The 21049-nt window shown below is 56.1% G+C and overlaps 3 protein-coding genes across 3 annotated transcripts in view; all 3 read left to right on the top strand.

The window, feature by feature from the left end:
• Positions 1-8177: 8177 nt before the first annotated feature.
• P2RY12 (purinergic receptor P2Y12) lies at positions 8178-9918 on the top strand. Its single transcript, XM_026045209.1, has one exon. It carries the CDS (start codon positions 8178-8180, stop codon positions 9204-9206), a length of 1029 nt encoding a protein of 342 aa, XP_025900994.1. The 3' UTR covers positions 9207-9918.
• Positions 9919-10797: 879 nt separating this feature from the next.
• On the top strand, positions 10798-12355 carry P2RY13 (purinergic receptor P2Y13). Its single transcript, XM_026045313.1, has one exon. It carries the CDS (start codon positions 11235-11237, stop codon positions 12264-12266), a length of 1032 nt encoding a protein of 343 aa, XP_025901098.1. The 5' UTR covers positions 10798-11234; the 3' UTR covers positions 12267-12355.
• A 5741-nt stretch (positions 12356-18096) lies between these two features.
• Positions 18097-21049, top strand: part of GPR87 (G protein-coupled receptor 87) — a 9160-nt gene continuing 6207 nt past the window's right edge. Inside the window, exon 1 of the mRNA XM_026045208.1 lies at positions 18097-18106. Within this exon, the coding sequence (XP_025900993.1) occupies positions 18097-18106 (10 nt within the window). The remainder of the gene's footprint in view (positions 18107-21049) is intronic.

The raw sequence follows: 21049 nt of genomic DNA, 5'->3' as shown, positions 1-21049 counted from the left end.
AAACCACAATTTAACCTTAAAGACTGTCAGATCTGCTGAATACGGAGCCAACTACCACGATGAAGCATTCCTTGACAAAACCCAGGCCAGAGCAAGGCATTTTGCAATGCCAGCTGTGCCAGAGGACAAAAGGTGCCGGGGCAGGGCCCAAACCCCGGGAGGCTCCGCGCTGCAGGATGCAGCAACAAGGCATCACTGCGCTCTTCAGCACGGGGGTCAAGCTGAGCAGACCCAGCAAGGAAACACAACACGGGAAGGGTCACGGTGGTACAGAGTTAGGTGCCACGCTGTCATCACAGGAGCCACCACAGCGCTGACTGCTCTCACACACACACAGCGGACAGAACGGGCCCGCGCCGCAGCGCACATCTCCGCTCAGTTCTAATCAKCGGGCTCTGCTCCAGCGGTGCTGCATGAGCTCCTTTAAAATCACCACTGAGAGCGCTAAAAACTCCCAGGAACTTTTACCCAAAATGTACTTGATACTTTTTCCAAAATCTGTTTTTCCAAAATCTGCGTTTTATCTGTGATCTCCATGACACATGGGTTGACACATTTAATAAATCAAGCACTGACTGCATCGGGAGGAGGAACTGAATGCAAATCATGCCCCCAACTGCAGGATGCCAGTGGCAAAGTCAGTGCTGAAGAAGCAACCACGCACGAGGAGCGCTGGAAGGAACGGCACCGGGGCGCCTTYGGCAGGAGCGCTGCTCCGGAGCGGCTCGGTCTAAAAAGCACCGTCACAATTAGGAACTAGTGGCTTTGCAGGAAGTACTGCCGCTTACCACTCCCTCCTGCTAAACTGTGTGGGTTCATTTAGTGAATGTAAGCACAGGGAAACTTGCAAAAAAGTGTGGAGCAACCAGGAAGAGCCGGTGAGCAAAGGTGAGCAAAGGACACGAAGCAAGTGGTGACAGGGAGGCTCCTGCAGGAACCCAGGCACTGCTCGCAGATGGGCGGCTCTCACCTGCCCGCATCCCGGTGCCCCACGGGATGCACATGGTCATCGGCGCGTTGCAGACGGAGCTGCAGCAACCGGCCACCTTGTCGCTGAGCATCTTGTCCTGCACCGAGCAGTTAACGCTGCGGGCACACGGGTTCTCGATAAAATCCAAAATGAACTCCGGGCCCCACAGCAAGTCGGGACTGGAAGGCTGAACGTTGCTCTATATTGTCTGCTTCACTTTAGAACAGACGCTACTGAGGAGGAAAAAGAGAGAGAGTCACCAAAACATGCGTTTTTCAGAAATACTGTTGATCATATTACATGTGTTCAAAAACTGTGAGTTTTATGACCATTCTATAGGTAGTTTCAATCTTACTTCTGGTAGGAAACATCTAGCAGGAAAAAGGATGACGCGAGTTTCATTCAAGCTTCTTCCAAGTAAAGTCTCCTGCTGCCACATCACCTCTAGGACATTTATAGCAACCCTGAGCCGCCGGATAAGCGACCACAGGCTTGTTCCTTTGGAGCCGGAGCTTCCACAGGCACCGCACGGCGCTGGCTGCTGCGACCAGCGGCAGCGGTCGGTGCTGCGGCCGCGGGGCAGCTGGCGGTGCAGAAACGCGCACAACGGTGGAGCCGCGCTGGCAGGAGCGCGAGGGCACGGGCACCGCGGTGCCGCCCGCGCCGCGGCCATGCCCCGCGCTCACCGTCCCGCACGCTCCCTGCGGCGGCCGCGCGGAGGACGGCTGATGCACAAGGGCCGTGCCCATGCCTGGCCAAGCCGCCCTCGGTGCCGACCAGCRCGGATGGAAACACTCCAGTGGAAACAAGGAACCCCAACAAGGGCCAGGCGCTCTGGACGGCCGCACGCACACACGTTCCCACCACRAACAGCCCTCAAGGGTCATGCAGGGAAGGGCTCCTAGCAAGCAAGGCAGGCACTGTGCATGCAGTGCACAGCAGCTGCTTCTTTGCAAGTGTGCAAAGAGCCCAGGCTGCGGGCGAGGAGCCCATGGGGCTGCGAGGATGCTGCGCGCAGGGAAGTGCCGATAGCGCTGCGAGGATGCAGCAGGCAAGGAGCCCCACGGGGCTGCGAGGATGCAGCGGGCGAGGAGCCCATGGGGCTGCGAGGATGCTCCGCGCAGGGAAGCGCCGATAGCGCTGCGAGGATGCAGCGGGCAAGGAGCCCATGGGGCTGCGAGGATGCAGCGGGCGAGGAGCCCATGGGGCTGCGAGGATGCTCCGCGCAGGGAAGCGCCGATAGCGCTGCGAGGATGCAGCGGGCGAGGAGCCCATGGGGCTGCGAGGACGCTCCGCGCAGGGAAGCGCCGATAGCGCTGCGAGGATGCAGCGGGCAAGGAGCCCCACGGGGCTGCGAGGACGCAGCGGGCGGGGAGCCCATGGGGCTGCGAGGATGCTCCGCGCAGGGAAGCGCCGATAGCGCTGCGAGGATGCTGCCTGCCGAGCGATAGGGCACCCAGGACACGGCTGCGGTATCCGCCCATCCCAGGGATTGAAAAAACAAAAGTTCCCATGACACACAGGGTAAAACTGAAGATACGAGAGCGACAGGCTCTAAAACTGCATTTCCCACAGGAAGCAACATCGGGGGTGTGGTCAGAAGGTTTTTAAAAAGCGAAGGAATGACTTAAAAAGGGAAGCTGGGAGCCCTCCGGCGCGCAGCGGGCGGCCGAAAGCAGCCGGCGCCGCGGAGCCGTCATGCGCAGCCGTGCGGGCCAGCCCGGCGGCCCGGCCCGGAGCGCCGCGCGCTGAGGAAGGTAAGCCCGGCACCCCACCGTGCGCCCGCTCTGTGCCRCTGTCCCTGCAGCGCCCTCACACACAGAAACCCTTCCACTCGCAGCGGGCCACAACGGGGCTGGAAAAATTGCTGCCTGTGGACAAGTGCTTTGCTTTTGCTTCAGTGACAGTAGGGATGCTCAGAGCAACCCAAGTGCAGCACTGCTGCCTTACAGACCTCTGGCTAAAAAATACACCAYGTTTAATTAGCAGTTTTCAGGAACCTGCACTTGTTAGGAGATTTGAATTAATACATGAAATATCCCTGCATCAGTAGATACTAATGTCACTTGCTCCTGCAGGGTAATGTCGATAAAGCTGCTTTGTTATTTCTTCTTGCAATACTGGGCTTTAGATTTTAGAGACTGCTTTTAAGTGGAAGAATGGACATCCAGTTAAGACATTTCATATATAAATATCATACCTTTTCAACAGTACTTCTATTAAGGAACAGTATTATTTGCATGCATTTATAAGCCTATTAAAACGTTAAGGTTCTCCAAGAACCCTTTTCCTGCTCCCTGTGAGGTGCAAGCCACAAGGGTGGAACCTGCAAACCAGGCGCGGGTGGCTGAAGGAGGGAGGAGCCCTTGCAGCGGCAGGGCACATCTGTGCACGGATGGGCTCCCTGCCTCCTTCAAAGCACAGGGGCCAAAACGCAGCGCACGGCACCTACAGAGTGTGCTCTTCACCTAAAACTCAAGGAAGCAGACACTGGACATAAACTTCAAAAGCCGGAACATGTCTGCGACTCTTGCACACCAAAGGCAGTTTTTCACAGCGCAGCAGAGCGGCGCCAGCGACGATCTCGTGGCTTTGGCCCCGCGCCGCCCTTGCTGCCGCCGGGCAGCCCGCTGGCGAGCCAGGCCGTGCCGGGCACCAGCCCAGCTCGCCCGAGGCCACGGCGAGGCACCACGAGCCGAATCCAAGCCAGCAGCGCGCCACCGGCACCCACCCGAACAGCTCTCCCAACTTGCTGCCGAGGCGGCTGCAGGACGCGTGGAGACGGCAGCGGCCAGAACACACCGTTCTGGGAGGAGCGCCCGACGGGCTGAGAATGCGCTTCATTCGGCGCCGCGCAGAGCCCGCGGGCGCGGGGCTGGCGGCACCGTGCGCCCGTCCCGCACGCTCCGGCGCACCCCTCGACGGCAGCACCGCCCGCTCGGGGCGCAGGGCAGGCAGCACCGCCGCGACGCCCACAACAGTCCCACCGCGCAGCTCCCCGACGGGCAGCTCCCCGCCGCTCGGGACCTCAGCGCTGCCTCCACGGCGCCCAGCTCCTTCGGCGGCCGCGAGCGCGACGGAAACACTCCAGTGAAAACTGCTCATCTGCAAAGCGAAACACATGCCAAAACAAGAAACCATCAGGAAGAACGATACGGAAACTCAGAGCAAAACTCCTCGTGCGGTAGGAGTGGCCAAGCCAAGCAGCAAACTCTTAAAACACAAGCCATCCTCAGACCTGTTCTTCGGAAACGCACATTTCTTGCACCCAGACACTTTCCTGTGCAAGATGGAGCTTTAGGCTAAATCAACGAAGCCCATGCTAAAAGACTTTGTGCTAGAATAAGCCACATTTTTGTTAATTGGGGTAGATTTTAAAAATAAAATACATCTTCCACTGACTAAAAACTGCTTTTGCTAATTATAGCTTAGTCTGAGTGCCAAGTTAGGCCAGAAGGGGAAGCAGCAGGAACTGCCACTGCTTTAGAGGCAGGGAAAGCAGAAGAGGGAAGGGCCCGAGCAGAGAGAGCCCAGCAGCATCGCGCCAGCTCTGCCCCAAGGCCGCGCTCGACCTGCACAGCCACGTCGAGCAGCACGCTGATGCYCAGCGCTGGCTCCATCAGCTCCAAAAGGAGCTGCACGTGGCGAGCCAGGGGAAGGTGGTAGGACCTTCCTGAGGCAAAGCTTGGTATCTGCTCCAGGACATAGCTGGAAATCTGAGGAAATAYGTGATTCAGAGTCTTAGAGAGGTGCGGGCTCCATATATACCCCAAAATGCAAACCCCTTCTGGTAAGGGGTAATATCAAGTGAGAGCATAAAATACTAACAGATCATAAAATACTAACAGGATAACTAGTCCTGCTGCCCTGCCACGCGGGAGCCCCCGGGCAAAGCCCTCCTGCTGCTTCGCAGCCCTGCTCCAACCACGCTGCACAGCCGAGGATCACGCTCTCCCTCATATCCACCACGGGATCCTTATTCTGCACAGTATTTTTTAAAAGCAAAATTCAAATGCAAAAAAAGCACCAAAGGTGGAACGTAATTCTAACAGCAGGACCAGAACAGAACACGTCGCCCATTGGTTTCTCCAGGACTCACATATGCAGCTTGTAGCAGAAAAACACAAAAGATTTCAGCGTCTTTCGTGAACGCTGGTCAGGGAGAGACCTTAGACACAGCCGAGGGATGGGCCGATAAGCACCTAATGAGCCCTACATGACGCATTAACTGGTATTTATGTAAAACTGATTTCATTTTTGTTATATAAGACTCATGACATCTAACACAACCCTGAAAGCATCTTGCAAAAACAAAACAAACAAAATATAATCCCACCAGAACAAAATCCAAATTAAACCACCAAATAGCTACCAAAGCAGGCATTTTTAAAGGCCACAGAGGCATGYTTTTATTTTGCCCTTGAAGAAATAGTTTATGCAAAATTCCTGGTATAAGCAAAACATTTCTAAAACCCAGGTTCCCTTCCTATTTAATATCTTGACAAGGGACTTAAAAGGCAATGACTTTATACAAGGGAAGTACCTGAGATGTCACCTGATGTTGATCAAAATATGACAGTTGCTGCAGTTTTGTGAACACAGTCTCTAGGGTTGGGAGTGCTTCTTGTTTGCTCTTCCTGGCTTTTTGCCCTTCAGCTTTACAGGTAAAAAGTTATTTTGGTCATTTTATATTTAATGGAGCCCTAGCAGTTTTGCATTATTACTGCTCTTAAGACAACTAACAGAAATCTTAATGCTTCATTCACGACTACATAAAGCCCTACTTGTTTCAGCTTTCAGTTATGCTTGGGAAAAACATGTTCCACAACATGTAATAATATAAAATCTACTTTGAGGAGATTCCAGTGGAGAAAGCGGGAAAAAAAAAAGGCATTTGAGGAGCGCTGAAGCTATGAGCGGCACACGGGGAGGCAGTGCACAGCGYTTACCCCCCAGTTCAGTCGTGCTCCTCTCCTTCAGAACTTGCAGGATCTCTTTGGTGATCTTCTCCAGCTGGTGCCTCACTTCATCACACTTTCTCAGTCCCATAAAGGAGGATCATGCGCTGGTTGCACTCATGACTCGAGGATTCGCCCTGCAAGGACAGCAGCGAGTCAAGCCTCCTTCCTTCTCTGTGCCACCCCTTGCAAATCGAGATGTGGATGCTGCGGATCAGCGAGCACTGCCGCTCAGCTGCGGGTGCAGCGAGCTCTGAGCTCAGCCATGAACACCAGCAGTATAAGTAAAACAAACCTGAGCTCCTCACTGAGATCCTTGACTACCTCCAAARGTGTCTCCTGTGGTTATCAACATGAGGGAAGCAAAGCCAAGTCGAGGTGAAAATACACAGGGAAAAATGTTTTTTTTTTTTTTAATTATGATTTCTGCAGGCATCTATAGGGGCAAACTGAGGAGAAAGATGATCCTCCAAACTGTAACTTGGATTGATACTCAGCAGTAAATCAGTGAATAGAAGACAAGRTGCCAGCAACTGTGTGCCAATTTTTTTTGCTAAGCACAAGCCCATTAGAAAGATGATGTAGTCCAACTCATTTGCATTCTACCAAAAAAACGAAATATGCATTTTCTATTTAAATTCTAATCRCCTATATTTAGCCTTCTAATAAAGTGTACTATGGAGCATCACTGCACCGCACATAAAAGCTTGGATAAATGCTCTGAAAGTCACGTAACGCGTAATTATTTTGTGCAGCAACACAAGGATCTGCTCTAAAACATTAAATCACAACTTCCCTTTCATTAGTCTCGTTACAAGAGGGGTTTTGGGGCTCCACATGGTAGCAGAGCAGCGCAGGCACCGCAGCACCGCGGGGCCCCCGCGCTCCCCTTTAGCCCGGCGGCTCCGCGGAGCCCCAGCTCCCAGGAACCAGAAACCTCCCGCACTTGGGGAGATTCTGCTCTGCCCTCCCTCGGGGCACAGGAGCACTGAACGCCTCCGGGAGCCTTCRCACGGCCAGCCTGCAAACCCCTCTCAAACCCTTTCCGACCACCATCATCATCATCATCACCACCACCAAACCCGGTGCCTTTCAAAGGAAGCGGTGGGAGGGCCAAGGGGCACAGATGCCTGGCAAAGCTGCTGCTCTCCGCAGCGCATCCTTCTAACTCCAGCTCTAGCCAAAACACCTCAGGTTTCCGGAGTGCACCGCTGCCCTCCCAAACACATCCCTAAGCACAGCCCTGCAAACCCAGGGTCACTTGGCATCAACATTCCTGCCTGCTTTTTCTGCCAATAAATTTGGATCAGATTTGATCAGACGGAGGTCTCCAGGCGAACACTCGTGTTTCCAGCCTCGTCCTCTCCCCGGTGACRGGCAGGCGGCCTGGCCGGCGCGGTGCCGGGGCCAGCTCGCGGTGCCCAGGGCGCGTGGAGCACGATGGGCTGCGCGAGCCCTTGCGGTGCCTGCACGGCTCGTGTGCAGCTCCCGCGTGCTGCTGTGYGAGCGCTCGCGGCTCCCGCGCGCTGCTCCGGTCAGCAAAACACTCAGTTTGCAAATGTTAAGTGCGAGCTAAGCTGCAGCACCGCCCTGATACAGCGACTCGCCCAGGACAGTGCTGGGCAGAAGAGTCAGACTGGGGGAAATGGTACAGAGAAATGCCCAGTATCTCTATAAATGAAACCCCAAGAACTTGACCTAAGAGGATGTGGTAATAGATGTGTGAGCATCAGCTAGCAGAGACTCTTTGCTAGCGGCTGAGCAGGTGCAGTTAGGAGCAGATACCTGTGCCAGATTTTTCTGAGGAGGAGCGACTCTGTGGAGCGCTCCGTGCACACGAGAGCCATGCACAGCGGGGACCTTTACTCACCGCTAAATCCGCAGTCAAAAGCRGCCCAAGCTCTGCCCCTTTTCCCCGGGAAGGAGGAAGCAGAGCRGGATGCTCCTCCCCACAATTTCAGAGGGGGAAAAAAAAAAAGAAAAAAAGCTGCTTGCWTTTTTTGCTTTTTTGCAACTCGTGCAGACAGTTATGAAACCGCAGCGCCGTCCTGCAGCCGTGCACCGCGGCGGCTCACGAGGTCCCAGCACCGCTCTACATGAGCGGAAATGGCATCGGGTATACAGGAACATAGAGCAGCCGAGACCCCATGCACTTGTCCCCCCCAAAACTGCAAGTGGATTCAAAAGATCCCCCAGATTAACCAAAACACCCTCRTTTGCTTGTTTTCCCAGGAGGGGCAGAAGCCGCGATGCCAGCGCAAGCCGCAGGCAACCTGAGCGCCTCCAGGAACGTGAGCGCCTGCCCCAGCGACAGCAGCATCAGCCAGGTCATCTTCCCGCTGCTCTACACGCTCCTCTTCCTGGTGGGCATCACCATGAACGGCCTGGCCACCTGGATCTTCTTCAAAATATCCAGCAAATCCAACTTCATCATCTTCCTCAAGAACACGGTGATCTCCGACATCCTCATGGTGCTCACGTTCCCCTTTAAGATCCTCAGCGACGCGAAGCTGGTGCCGTGGGTGCTGCGCGGATTCGTCTGCCAGGTCTCCCAGGTCGTCTTTTACTTCACCATGTACATCAGCATTCTGTTTCTCGGCCTCATAACCATTGATCGCTACCAAAAAGCCACCTCTCCCTTCCGCACGTCAACCACRAGGAGCCTGCTGGGAGCCAAGCTCCTGTCCACGGCAATCTGGGTGTCCATGTTCATGCTCTCCTTACCCAACATGATCCTGACGAACAAGAAGAAGACGCCGAGGAACGTGAAGAAGTGCGCTCTCCTCAAGTCCGACTTCGGCCTCGTCTGGCACGAGATCGTCAACTACGTCTGCCAGCTCATCTTCTGGGCCAGCCTGGCGGTCATCGTGGTGTGCTACGTACTCATAACCAGGGAGCTGTACAAATCCTACAGAAGGACGAAAAGCACGGGGAAAGCGGTGTCCAAAAAGTCTGTAAACCTCAAGGTTTTCATCATCATTGCCGTGTTCTTCATCTGCTTTGTGCCCTTCCATTTTACCAGGATTCCCTACACGTTGAGCCAAACGAGGCAGGTCTTTGACTGCGCAGCCCAGAGGACCTTGTTCTACCTGAAGGAGAGCACGCTGTGGCTGACGTCCCTCAACGCCTGCCTGGACCCCTTCATATACTTCTTTCTGTGCAAGTCCTTCCGYAAGTCGCTGCTGCAGACGCTGTGCAGGGCCCCGGTGCCGGCGGAGCTCCGGCCGCGCGGCGCCGACCACAACGACGGYGACGACACCGACGAGACCCCCGTCTAGACGGGCACAAAGCGGTGCCTGCTGCTGGAACTAACAACGCACCAGGGCTCGTGCTGATCAACTCAGTGTCTCTGATTCTGTCACCTTCTTTCTTGCCCTGCGCGCTAGACAAGCGCACTGGAACTAACGTCACCGGTTGCAAATATCAGTGGAGAAATTGCAAAGCCTGAAGAAAGCAAAAGAGCATCCATTGCTCAGAGCTGTCAGAATGAACACACCAAAGCCAAGAAATGACACAGGATGAGGTTACAAACTGCCAAATTTCCACAGTTCATCCTGAATTTGGGCCACAGCAGACGTGTCCACACCAGAATAAACCTGGGAGATGCAAATGAATTCCACACAAGCGTGATTCTTCATTCCAGGGAGCTGTCACCTGGCCTGCATCTCCGTACAGATACAAGACATACACAAGCTACTTATCTCTTCAGATTTCTGGCACCAGAATAACATTTTGCTTATTACATTATACACTTGCAATTTTTAATACACTGGCCAATAATTACTAGCTGCATGTCAGAGGAAATTATTTTGTAATCAGGCTTATCTAGATGTGACTTAAATCTTTAAATATTTCATCTTATTATGTGAAGAATAAACAAGCGTACCTTTTATAAAGAAAGCCATACTGTGCTGGGAAATGTCTGGAACCTCCCTTTACCGAGTGCTCAGTCCTGTGGGAAGGAGGGCTCGAGGTCTTTAGGTCTTTACTAAGGGCAGCTTTGTTTGCACAGTCCAAAACGTTAACCACTAAWGCCTTCGCACTGGAAAGGTGGAAGGAAAGGGGGTATTTTGGGAACGCCTGCCTGCATGGTCCCAGAGCAAGCACTCGTCACACGCGACACGAGGGCGGCTCGTTGCTCCCCTCGCTGGCCCATGGCACAGGCATTCCCATGCAGCACACGGGGTGCTCAGCGGTCCCTCCCCGCGCACACCACCGGGGAAGGAGGCAGGTTTGGTGCATCCCATCGCTGCGGCGGCCGGTGGCTCCAGGCGCGGGGTGCCCAGGGTCTCTGCACACGTCTGCACCCCGGGCTGCGCGGGGCAGCGCGCGCCCTCCCACCAACGGCAGCCCGGGAAAGCAGCCCGGGAATTAACGCCTGGGCCAGTCAATCACCTAGCGATGACTGTCGCTATCTGGAAATACCGAGCTATCACACACCCAGCTCGCAGGCAGGCGCCAAGGTTTCTGGCCACACTCCAGCTCCCAGCYCTGAAGGGACCACATTCGAATGGCCCGGTGCCACAGGCACGAGCTCTGCTCCACGCACGAGCAAGGGCACCAGCAGTGACCCCGGGCCACACAGGCCGCTTGTTCCTCATCAGCAAAAGCAGATTCTGCTTCTCGCCACCAAGCATAAGGCAGAGAAGGGCAAGAGCAGATGGGATTAACAAGGGCAGAGCCTGAAAATAAGGAAGGAAGCGGCAGGACGTCCCAGCAGCAGGAGCCTCATCCTCCTGCACGCTTCCCACTGCCGGTGTCTGCTGGGGGCACTGCGAGCGGCRCGCGGGGCCGCCGGCCGCGCTGGTACCGCGGGGCGCGGGGACACGGCGCTTACCCCAGAAACGCTGCTTAATCGCAGGAAACGAAGAAACGCTCTGCACTCGGTGAGAAATATCACAAGTCTCTTCCCAGAAGCACAGTGCTTTTGGGCCATGAGCATAAATTTTCTATTCAAGGGGCTATTATATTTTAAAATATATTTTCATGCAAAGACAAATTGTTCTCTAGGCTGCTACACTGCATTCTGTTGCTAGACTTTGCTGTTATATTATCTTAGGTCTCTGTAACTAATTATACCACTTTTAACTCTTCATTAGTGGGTATCAGTCTATTAACAACCTGGACAAAGATTTACATTTTATATGAATATCAAAACTGGTCAATGCAGTTAATGTACGTACATTGAGGGGGTTTTTGTTTGCTTGCACAGAGCTGCCAGGCACAGTGAAGATCATGTCTCTGTAAACGTAAAGCTCATCTCGGGTGCATCCCCTGTTTTCTCTCCCCCAAGTCCGTTTCATACGATGGGGGACTCGGCCAACGCGACCATCGGTGGCAGCTCCGGCGGGACGCCCTGGCCGGCCACGTGCCCCCGGGACACCGGGGCCACCCGGCTGCTCTTCCCCGTGCTCTACAGCCTGGTCTTCCTTCTGGGGCTCACACTGAACAGCCTGGCTTTCTGGGCTTTCTTCCACATTCCCACCACATCCACGTTCATCGTCTACTTGAAAAACACGGTGATCTCTGATTCCATAATGACCCTGATGCTCCCTCTGAAGATCCTCGCGGACTCCGGCCTGGGCCTGTGGCAGCTCAAGGCGTTTGTTTGCCGCTTCTCCGCTGTAGTATTTTATGAAACCATGTACATCAGCATYGTGCTCCTTGGTCTCATTGCGTTCGACAGGTTTCTCAAGATCGTGAGACCGTTTGGGAAGTTCTGGGTGCAAAACGTCAACTCGGCCAAAATCCTGGCGGGCCTCGTGTGGCTCTTCTTCTTCGCCCTCTCTCTGCCCAATATGATCCTGTCGAACAAGCAGGCGACGCCGCGGTCGGTGAGCAAGTGCGCCGCGCTGAAGAGTGACCTGGGGCTGAAGTGGCACGAAGCCGTCACCTACGTCTGCCAGGTCGTCTTCTGGACCACCCTCGTCCTCATGCTAATCTTCTACATCGTGATTGCCAAGAAGGTGTTCGAGTCTTACGCGAGGACAGAGAGGAAGGACAACAAAAGCCAACAGAAGATAAAGGCAAGAGTCTTCATCATTTTCACGGTGTTTTTCCTGTGCTTTGCCCCGTTCCACTTCAGCAGGATCCCCTACACGCTCAGCCAGACCAGGAGCGGGATGGACTGTGGCCTGCGGAAGCGGCTCTTTGTGGCCAAGGAGAGCACGCTGTGGCTCGCGGCCACCAACGTCTGCATGGATCCCCTCATCTACCTGCTCCTCTGCAAGCCCTTCAGAGAGAAGGTGCTGGGCACAAGGGCAGAGGCGCTCACGAAGGCGGCACCTACGAAGCCCGTGCCCGAACCGGACACCACCGTGTCGGCCACCGGACCCTGAGACTGCAGCGCCGAGCACCCGACCCTCTGCCTGGACGGTTACCCAGAAGCCAAGGAACAACCGGTTGCAYTGTGCTGTACAAAGCAGTAGGGTGTTCTGCTGCGTCCCAATAAAATCTGCACACGGAGTCGTGCGTTTCCACTCACTGCCTGGTGCGGGGAGGCCTGGTCCGGGGCTGAGCACAGCCTGCCCACGGGCTGCCCATGCCCGCCACCACGCGCCCTCCTTCGCCCAGGCCGGGCTCAACACCCCGGAGCACCCCGGGAGCTGCAGCCTGGACCCGGCCTCGGGGAGCTTGCTCTGGGTCCCCGGCTTCCCAGAAACCGGCACCTCRCCCCGACCATTAAACACTATTCAGAAATCAACTCCCCTCGCCCGCCCCCACGCAGCACTTCACAGGATTCATTGGGCTGCACTAGCAAAACTGCACGTTAAGCTGGTGAAACACTGTGCGGTTCAGCAGCTGCCTGAGGAGAAGCGGAAGGAGGGGCCTGCAAGGGCGCACGGTGCGCGCTGCGGCCGCAGAGCGCGGGAGCGGGGCGGGCGGAACGGCGGCACCGGCCGGCAGGGACCGCGGGGGGACCCGGGCGGCACCGCGGCCGGCAGGGACCCGGGCACAGCCCCGGGCGGCACCGCGGCCGGCAGGGACGGAGNTGGTGAAACACTGTGCGGTTCAGCAGCTGCCTGAGGAGAAGCGGAAGGAGGGGCCTGCAAGGGCGCACGGTGCGCGCTGCGGCCGCAGAGCGCGGACCGCGGGGGGACCCGGGCGGCACCGCGGCCGGCAGGGACCGCGGGGGGACCCGGGCGGCACCGCGGCCGGCAGGGACCCGGGCACAGCCCCGGGCGGCACCGCGGCCGGCAGGGACGGAGGAGACAGTCCAGGAATTCCCAGTTCCGGCGAGGTTTACCAGTACTTTCACTGCAATGTTCACCATTGCCCAAATCTTATTTTTCTCCCAACTTAACTTGAAAAGGTAATAAAACAGCAGCTCAAGGCTGCCAAGGGAAGCCTTTGCTTGCCTTAGCTCCAGCAGCACAGGGGAGCAAACACAGGCACGGTTCCCATTCCGTGCACAATCCCTGCACTCCGCCAGCACTGTGCCACGGCAGAGGGCTTGTTCCTGCTGCATCCAGGCGCTCCCCTGCGCAGCCCGTCAGGCCTAGGCTGGTGCCGACACGGGAGCCCCGGTGCCGGCTGCCCCGGTGCCGGCGGCGCGGGCAGCCGCGGCTCCCGCTGACGCTGCCTCGCACAGGGCCAGCAGCGGCGTTCCAGAAGAAACCCATCCCATCTGCGTAGACAAAGGTGAGCTGGTTTTGGGGGGTATTTATTTATTTTTGAAAAAGAAGGATATTATACCCTTGCCTAACACTTTCACGATTCATCCCTCCAGATTTCATGCCAAATTGTACCTCCTCAGACAGACAGACAGCAATTTCATTCCCAAATGCCTCGGGACAGTTTCTAAATGRCAGATTTAGATGTCCTGACTTTCAGGCACAGCAACACAAACCACTATTATCAAAGCTCCTGGGCCTCTGACTACTGCCAACCTTCTCCTAGCTTACAGCTATGCTCCAATTAACCACAAATGCAAAACAACAATTTGCATCATAAACAGGAGCTGGGAAAGCCAAGCAGAGCACCCAAGGTGCTCCCCAGATGAAGGCACAAGAACACACGATCTCACAGTCTGTAGACCAAGTCAAAATGCACCAGAACAGAATTTAGGCTGTAAGAGGATCAGTCACCAAGGTGCACAACTTCAGCGGGTTCCTGATGGGCCCAGCGCTGGGAAACCCGGGAAAGAAGAAACAAACTTTAAAGCAATTCCCATGTAAGTCTTTCCTTAAAGCAATTCCCATCTAGCTCCCTCCTCCTCCTGTTGCCCTTTAGAGGCAGCCTTCAAAGTGGTGTTCAAATAAATAAGGAGAAGCCTCAAACGCTGCCGAGCGACRCGCCGTGACCGAAGCGCCTGCGTCCTGCACACCTGAAGTCGTGCGCCCCACACGGGCAGTCCTGGTCAGCCCAGCCCAGCTCACGTTGAATGAGGACAAAAAGYGAGTCTCATTTATTATCCAGGAGGCTGAACGTGCTTCAAAAATAGACGTGTAAACGTGGAGCCTGTATTGCCAAACGCGATAGTAAAAGCATTTGAGCATGAAGCAACACGGTAATTGTTGTAATAACGTCGTACAAGCTCTTATGAAACCTGAGGCTTGCTCTGTAATCACCAGAACATGAAAGGGGCCATCCAGTCCTTAAATAAGAGCCAAGCAGTGGGTCAGCTTTCAGCTGCTGGTCTCCCCAGAGCTTTGCCCCTCTCGCACCGCGTTCACGGCCAGCCCCACAGCCCTGCCCCTGAGCAGAGCTGCTAGTCCTGACTTGCTCCAGCCCGGGACCGCCAAAAACCCGTGGCTGTTAACATCCTGCTAGGGGATGCTATGCTAATGAATTCTAATCCACCCAGTGCTACCGATGCATTAAAATAGAGATTTACAAGGAAAATTTAACGTGCTATTGTACCACATTCAAAAAAAGAAAAGCATTCCCATGTAAATTATATCGACCTATTTATTAAATGACTACTGTTAGCATACCGAGTTTGGTATATGTACTGCAAAGGCAGCGTAACAACTACCAAACTCTCTTGCACTCCGCAATAAATTAAACTGCAGGTGTTTAAACATCTCCATTTTCCTTTCCTCACCGCCACGTGTTCGCCAGGACTGTTTGCTGGATCCCAAAGACAGCAGCAGGGTTGGAGGTGCCGGAGAGCAGGAGCAGCCCAGAGCAGGGCCCGCCGTCCCGCCTGCCCTGCCGCGGGTCACCAGCACTGGGACACGGTGCCGGCACGTCCCGGGCACGCAGGCTCGCGCAAGGCAACTTCAGAGGCAGTGTCAAAACTGCTGCTGCTGCTTGGGATCTGCCTGCAAAACCTGCAAAGCTTTTGAAGCTGCAGGGAGAGGACTGCAAACCATGGGGTGGTTCTCAGATCACAAGAGCAGGGGCCAAGTTCTCAGGACAAGAGAGAGGAGGTCATCGCTCCTCGCGTGTTGGGGCAYGCGCTCCTGGTCCACCGGGTACAGAACCACTGCAGCACGGCCACAAAGCTTGCAGGGTTTGYTCGCTGCCAAGCTCTGACAGCTCCAGACCCTGGAGCTCCCAAGGAAGGACTGTCTATTAGGAGGCATCTAGGTGGGAGAGGCAAGGACTCCTCCTCCTCCTGCAGTGTTTGCAATAGGCGCAAGAGGAGAGGGTGTCTCTTCAGGAAATCTGAAGGGCATGAAAGATATGATGAGTGGGAGCCCATGTGGACAGGCTGCCACTTACATGAGTGCTCTGACATATGATAAGACATTTCATGGGCCACAACCTGCCTGCCTACACTGGCAGGGTCCTTGGTGAATCCTCAAGACCGACCACACGGCAAGAGAGGTGAACCTGCGCACCAAGCATCACACCGCCTGACGTGCAGAGGTGCCACCACCATTCCCCTCCAGCCACATGGAAGTACCCACTACTGAGCACCCAGGGACAGCGGAAAGCTGGGGGAGGAAGATCTGGGATGACTGATGTGAGGAACCCCAAGCTGGAGCGCTGCTGAACGGCCACACAGAGCAGCAGACGCAGCACACGGGTCACTCACCTGCAGGGACTGCATCCTCATCCTCTCCGCCACACACCAGCCTGACCCCAGCAGCTCCTCAAGARGATGCATGGCCAAACCGAGCAGCAGCACACGGCAGCCTGCAACAGGTTCAACACATCTCGCAATCGGGCTGACCTGGTCAGCATCACCTGGGCACAAGCAGAGCAACCACAGACCCTGCCAGGCTCAGCTGTACCGCTATGGTGTCCCATGCTGGGTATGGTTTGCATAAGCCAGACCCTCAGACAAGAAATATCCCTGCCAACATCACAAAGYGACTGCAAAGAGAGCATCTTGTCAGAGCTTAAACTCAGAGCCCCCCAATAACAGGTAGCTGCTCACAAACGTGAGTAGCAGCAAGGTCAAAGAATAAAGTCTTTGACCACAGTTGTTTTGGCATTGATAACTGAGAAGATCACAGAAAAAAATGGTGCTAAGGTAAGAAAGAKAACTGAGTATAAACAGACTTGAGTCCAGCATCAAACATCTGGAATGGGGAAAGAGATGTGAGAAATTACCAAAAGAGCTAAGAAATGAAGAAAGGGATTCAAATGGAGTTTTCAAAATTCTCAAAAGGCAGGTGACCAAGTCAAGCCCAGGTGAGCAGAGAACTTGTACAGCACCCTGTTCTTAGAGAAAACAGACCGTGCTCAAAGCCAAGCAAAGACCCCGAAGCTTGAGGTCCATGAAGAGCAGAGACTAAAAAARAGGCAGATGTTCTCAGAGCTTTGGATTTTCCTGCCCAGCACAGAGCCAGAGGAGAAAGGACAAGAGGGTCAAACAGCCTTTAAGAGCCACAGATCAACAATAAGGTCTTAACATAACTGGGAGAGCAAGAACAGCGATTTACATAGGGAAGGGAGAAGCACCTTCAAAGAGCTGCAGTGCTGAGAAGGCGGCTGCTCGCACGGGGGTGCAGCACGGCCTCACCGAGCTCGTCCTGCCAGGGCTCTGCACAGCAGCAAGCACGGGAGCACCAGCGATGCTCACACACAAAGCCCCGGGGGAAGCGGAGCAGAGGCTGGAAGGAAACACAGCAGGCACCTCCGGAGAAGCAGCTGTGAGGAAATCATCAGCTGCTAAGCAGGAGAGCAGAGGAACGGGCTCCCCAGTGCTGAGCTGGCTGAGAGGGGCTCGGCGCGCCTCCTCTCCCCGCGACAAGCACCACCTTGCCGAGCCCTCGGCGACACGACGCTCGCGCCGCCCCACGCGGGTCCCCGCGCGAGCAGGGCGCACCAGCACTCCTGGAACATCCAGCCCCTGGGACCAGTTTGGCAACTTCCAGTAAGGAAGCTACGAGCACCCAGAGGAGTGTAACACGCTCCTGCTGCCTTCATTTGCATCACCTGTTTGCCATGCAAAAGCTGGCCTTGAAAGACAAGCYGTGTCAGCGACGTGCTGCAGCCAGGGACTGCATGCGACTGCGAGCGGTCCTGGGGCAGCTGCTGGGCATTCTCCTGGGAGCAGGAACCGGGGAAGCGGCCGGGGCTCCTCCCAGGCACCCGGCCGAGGCCCCCGCGACGCGCGTGCCCCGCTGCACTGCGGCCGGGCTCAGGGCTCCYGTGCTAGCGAAGGTGCGCAGGCCGGACAGCCACTTCACTCCAAAYGTTTGGTTACAGCCCTAGCAGCTTGCTTTCAACCTACATGTTATTTAGAAGAGAGGATAAATCTACATATTTTAGATTTAGATCTGTTCAAAGATCTAAACCAGACCTGTTCAAAGCACAGCATTAAAGACATCTAAATATAGTCAAATTACTAGCGAGTATAATCTTGATTAGCAGGTATTTGCATCCGCGCTGCGGAAGGGCGCTCGCCCCGTGCGCAGGCTGCAGACAGAGCTGGTGAGGGCGCAGCGGGACCCCGCGCGCCCGCCGGGGCGCCGGGCCTCCCCGCGGGTGAATCACCGCCCCRCGGCGCGCGCCGCGCTCCGCTCGCCTCCCCGCCACGTGAGTCACCCGCAATGAGAAAGCCAGTTGCTCCACTCGCTCCTCGCGGGGGAATTCTGCCTCTCCGCGCGAGCGCAGCCCGTCGCGAGCCAGGGAGCTCCCCTCCAGATATGAGGCGCTTAACGACTTCCCTGCAAGAAACGCTCTCGCGCCGACCTTAGCGTGGGGATGCGCCATGGAGGAGCCCGAGGCGCTGCAGCGATGCGGCTGAGGGGCAGAAGGAAGGCGACCATGGCGACAGGTAAGGCATTTCYGAATATCAAGCGGTATTGGATGAGGTGTTCGATAAGTCTTCCGCTTCTCACTCACATTTACGGGACAAGAGGCAAAGAAGTTCAGATCCTTAAATTCAGACTTAAAAGCATGAGCAGTCAYATCAATGAAAATATGAAAAGGTCTGAAAACAGTGAGACTTGATGAACCTCGTTCTACATTGAACGTAACATTGTGTTTTATCAGTGGAAACAAAAGTTTTTTTCTACTAATTGTTCCTTCTAAGTCGTTAATCAAAGTGCAGGAAGGTTCGGGGGTTTATTAACTTCTTTCCTGACACGCCTAATTCAGTAAAATTCAGTAATGAGTAAAACTCAGCACCTAAAACTTCTGAATTTGATAGAAAAAGTTTGTATTCTATCCGCTCACGTCTTTCAGCAAAGAAAAGCATATTTGCAGTCTGTTAATTATATTACACAGAATCAGGGTTCCCTTCCTTCATACTTCACCCGGATCATGTTAAAACTTGTCAGCTTCACTGGAAGAACCACATAGCTCTGAACAAACAACTTGCAGCCCATGGGTCTGAGCAGTCTCCGAGCTCGGGAAGCGCAGGCGGCGCTTTGAGAGGCCGGCGCCACGAGCTCGTGCTGCGCATGGCGGCGACGGCTCCCCGCTGCGGGGAGGCGAGGGCGGCCGCGCGACGACGGCGTCTGCGCCCGCAAAGCCACCGCGCGCCCGCCGCACCGGCGCCGCACGGCCGGCCTGCCCGCTCGCGCTCGCTCCGGCGGCGCTTGCCGGCCTTCAGAGACCCTTCCTTGGGAAAGGGAAGGTGCTGGGAGGGAGGGAATGTGGTGGGAGGAAGGGGGATGTGGTGGGAGGGAAGGGGAGGGGCAGGGCCCTTCTCGGCGATGCCGCTGCGGCCACGGAGCTGCCGGCGGGCAGGGCGCCGGGAAGGCCGCTCCGGCGCCGGCGGGAGGCTGCTCCGGCAGCGTCGAGGCCTGCGATCCRCATCGGGAGCTTGGGAATAGTGAAAAGGCGCCTGACCCAAACCAAGCCAGAGAGAACCAAGGTGCAGGGACCCCCGAAGCGACCCCCACAGAGGCCAAGGTGCTGACATGAGGCGGCTCCCACCATGAGACCTCCCTAAAGCCAGAGCCACAGAAAGCGCTTCTGACTTGGGCCGCTGCGGCAGCGATTCCCAGCCCGGCTCGGAGCATCCTCCTCTCCTCTCTTCGGGGACAGCACTGGGAACCCCCAGGGACACCCCAGGAGCTGCTTCCAGCCGTGCCCCAAAGCCCCCGGGCGCTTCCTTCCTCTTTTGGGACTGCTGCAACGGGCGCCTGTGGTCGGCCTGGAGCTGCAGCGGGTCCGGGCTCCTGGAGCCCGGAATGCCACCACTTCCACCACGGCGGGAATTCAGGCTGGATWAAAAATGAAAGAAAGTTGTCTTGATGCAAAGGAAACCACCTACAAGTGAGATGGGGTTACTTGACACTTTACCCAGGACTCCCTGCTGCATTTTTAAATTCTGTCTTAACCAGAAAAYCTTTCTCATACGGCACTCGCAGCATCCAAGAGACACAACAAACACTGCAGGGACAACTACGGTGCATAAAGGCCTAATGCAATCACGTGTGTTCTTGCTGTGCACGACCTGGCCAACATCTACACTGCTCAGACGAGCGGGCTAGGAGCCGTCCCCGTGTGCCAGCGCTGCGGAGCGGCTGCCGGGCGCCTCGAGCCTCCCSGCTGCCCCGCGGCAGCCTCCGCGCCACGCGCCGGCACTGAGCCGCACACAACCTGCTTCTCACAGGCGACAACAGGCACGGGTCTGGGTCTGCTTCCTGCACAAACCGTCTTTTCCTACCAACATTTTAACATCGAAACAACATTTAACCTTTAGACCAAGATCAGTGCCCATGGAAACACAAAAACAGGAGTGAAAAGATTAGGAAAGAGGTTGGAGAAGAGATTAAAAGAGGGAAAAGCTGGAGTTATTTGGAGAAACGCAGGTACGTGTGAGCCTGCTTCCAGGCTCCCCACTGAATTGGAAGGCTGGAGCAGCAGCCAGCGCCACATGAACACCGGGTCTTCAACCAGCAAAAGCACCGTCCGCAGCGGGATGCAACGGGAACAGGGCAGGGAGCTGCAACGAGGAACAGCAAAAGTTGGGCTAAAAGACACAGAAAGAAAGATATAGACTGAGAGAATGGGAAAAGTCAACCAAGAGCAAAACACAGGCAAAAGAAGGGAGGAGCTTCCACCCTTCTGAGCGGCGAAGGAGGCGGGAGCAGCGGCCGGGCAGCAAGGAGCGTCCCCGCGACGCGACGGGACGGGACGTGCCGGAGGCGCTGCCGAAGGGAATGCCGCAGAGCCGCGCACGGACGGCCCTGCTGCCCGGGCCCACGAGCACCACGGGCATCCGGGGGCCGACACCAGGGACAGGCCCGGGGACACAGGAGCAATCCACGACCAAGGACACAAGGACCAAAACACAGCGTCAAGCCACGGGGTCGCTCTTCCCAGGAGCTGCCAGGCAAGCGCTGAACGCAGGAGAAGGCAACAGCGGGGCAGGGGAGCTGCTCAGGCGAGGGCAGGCCGGACGGGCCCGGGGACACAATTTCACCGCTTGCCTTTGGAGGCTCCTCAACACGCGCCACGGGCTGCACCTCGCATGGAGCATCCAGAGAAAGAGCCCCCAAGGCCACAACCAGGCCCCGCTGTCCCCAGGTTTGCAGGGCTGAATGCGAGACAGCCACCAGACGAAGAGACGTGGATCCCTGGAGCCCATCCCTCCCTCTGCCTCTGAGGAGCCGCAGCGAGCGGAGCGAATCCCCCTGCTCGGCCAGCGCCTCGCCGCGCTGCCTCTGCTCGGAGGCCGACCACGACCGCCAGCACCAGCTCCAGCCCCAGCACCAGCTCCAGCCCCAGCACCAGCTCCAGCACCAGCTCCAGCTCCAGCTCCAGC

This window comes from Nothoprocta perdicaria, unplaced genomic scaffold (genome assembly GCF_003342845.1).
Source record: "Nothoprocta perdicaria isolate Ctin4 unplaced genomic scaffold, notPer1 scaffold_4, whole genome shotgun sequence".
NCBI lineage: Eukaryota > Metazoa > Chordata > Aves > Tinamiformes > Tinamidae > Nothoprocta > Nothoprocta perdicaria.
This window is presented reverse-complemented; position numbering and strand designations above follow the sequence as displayed.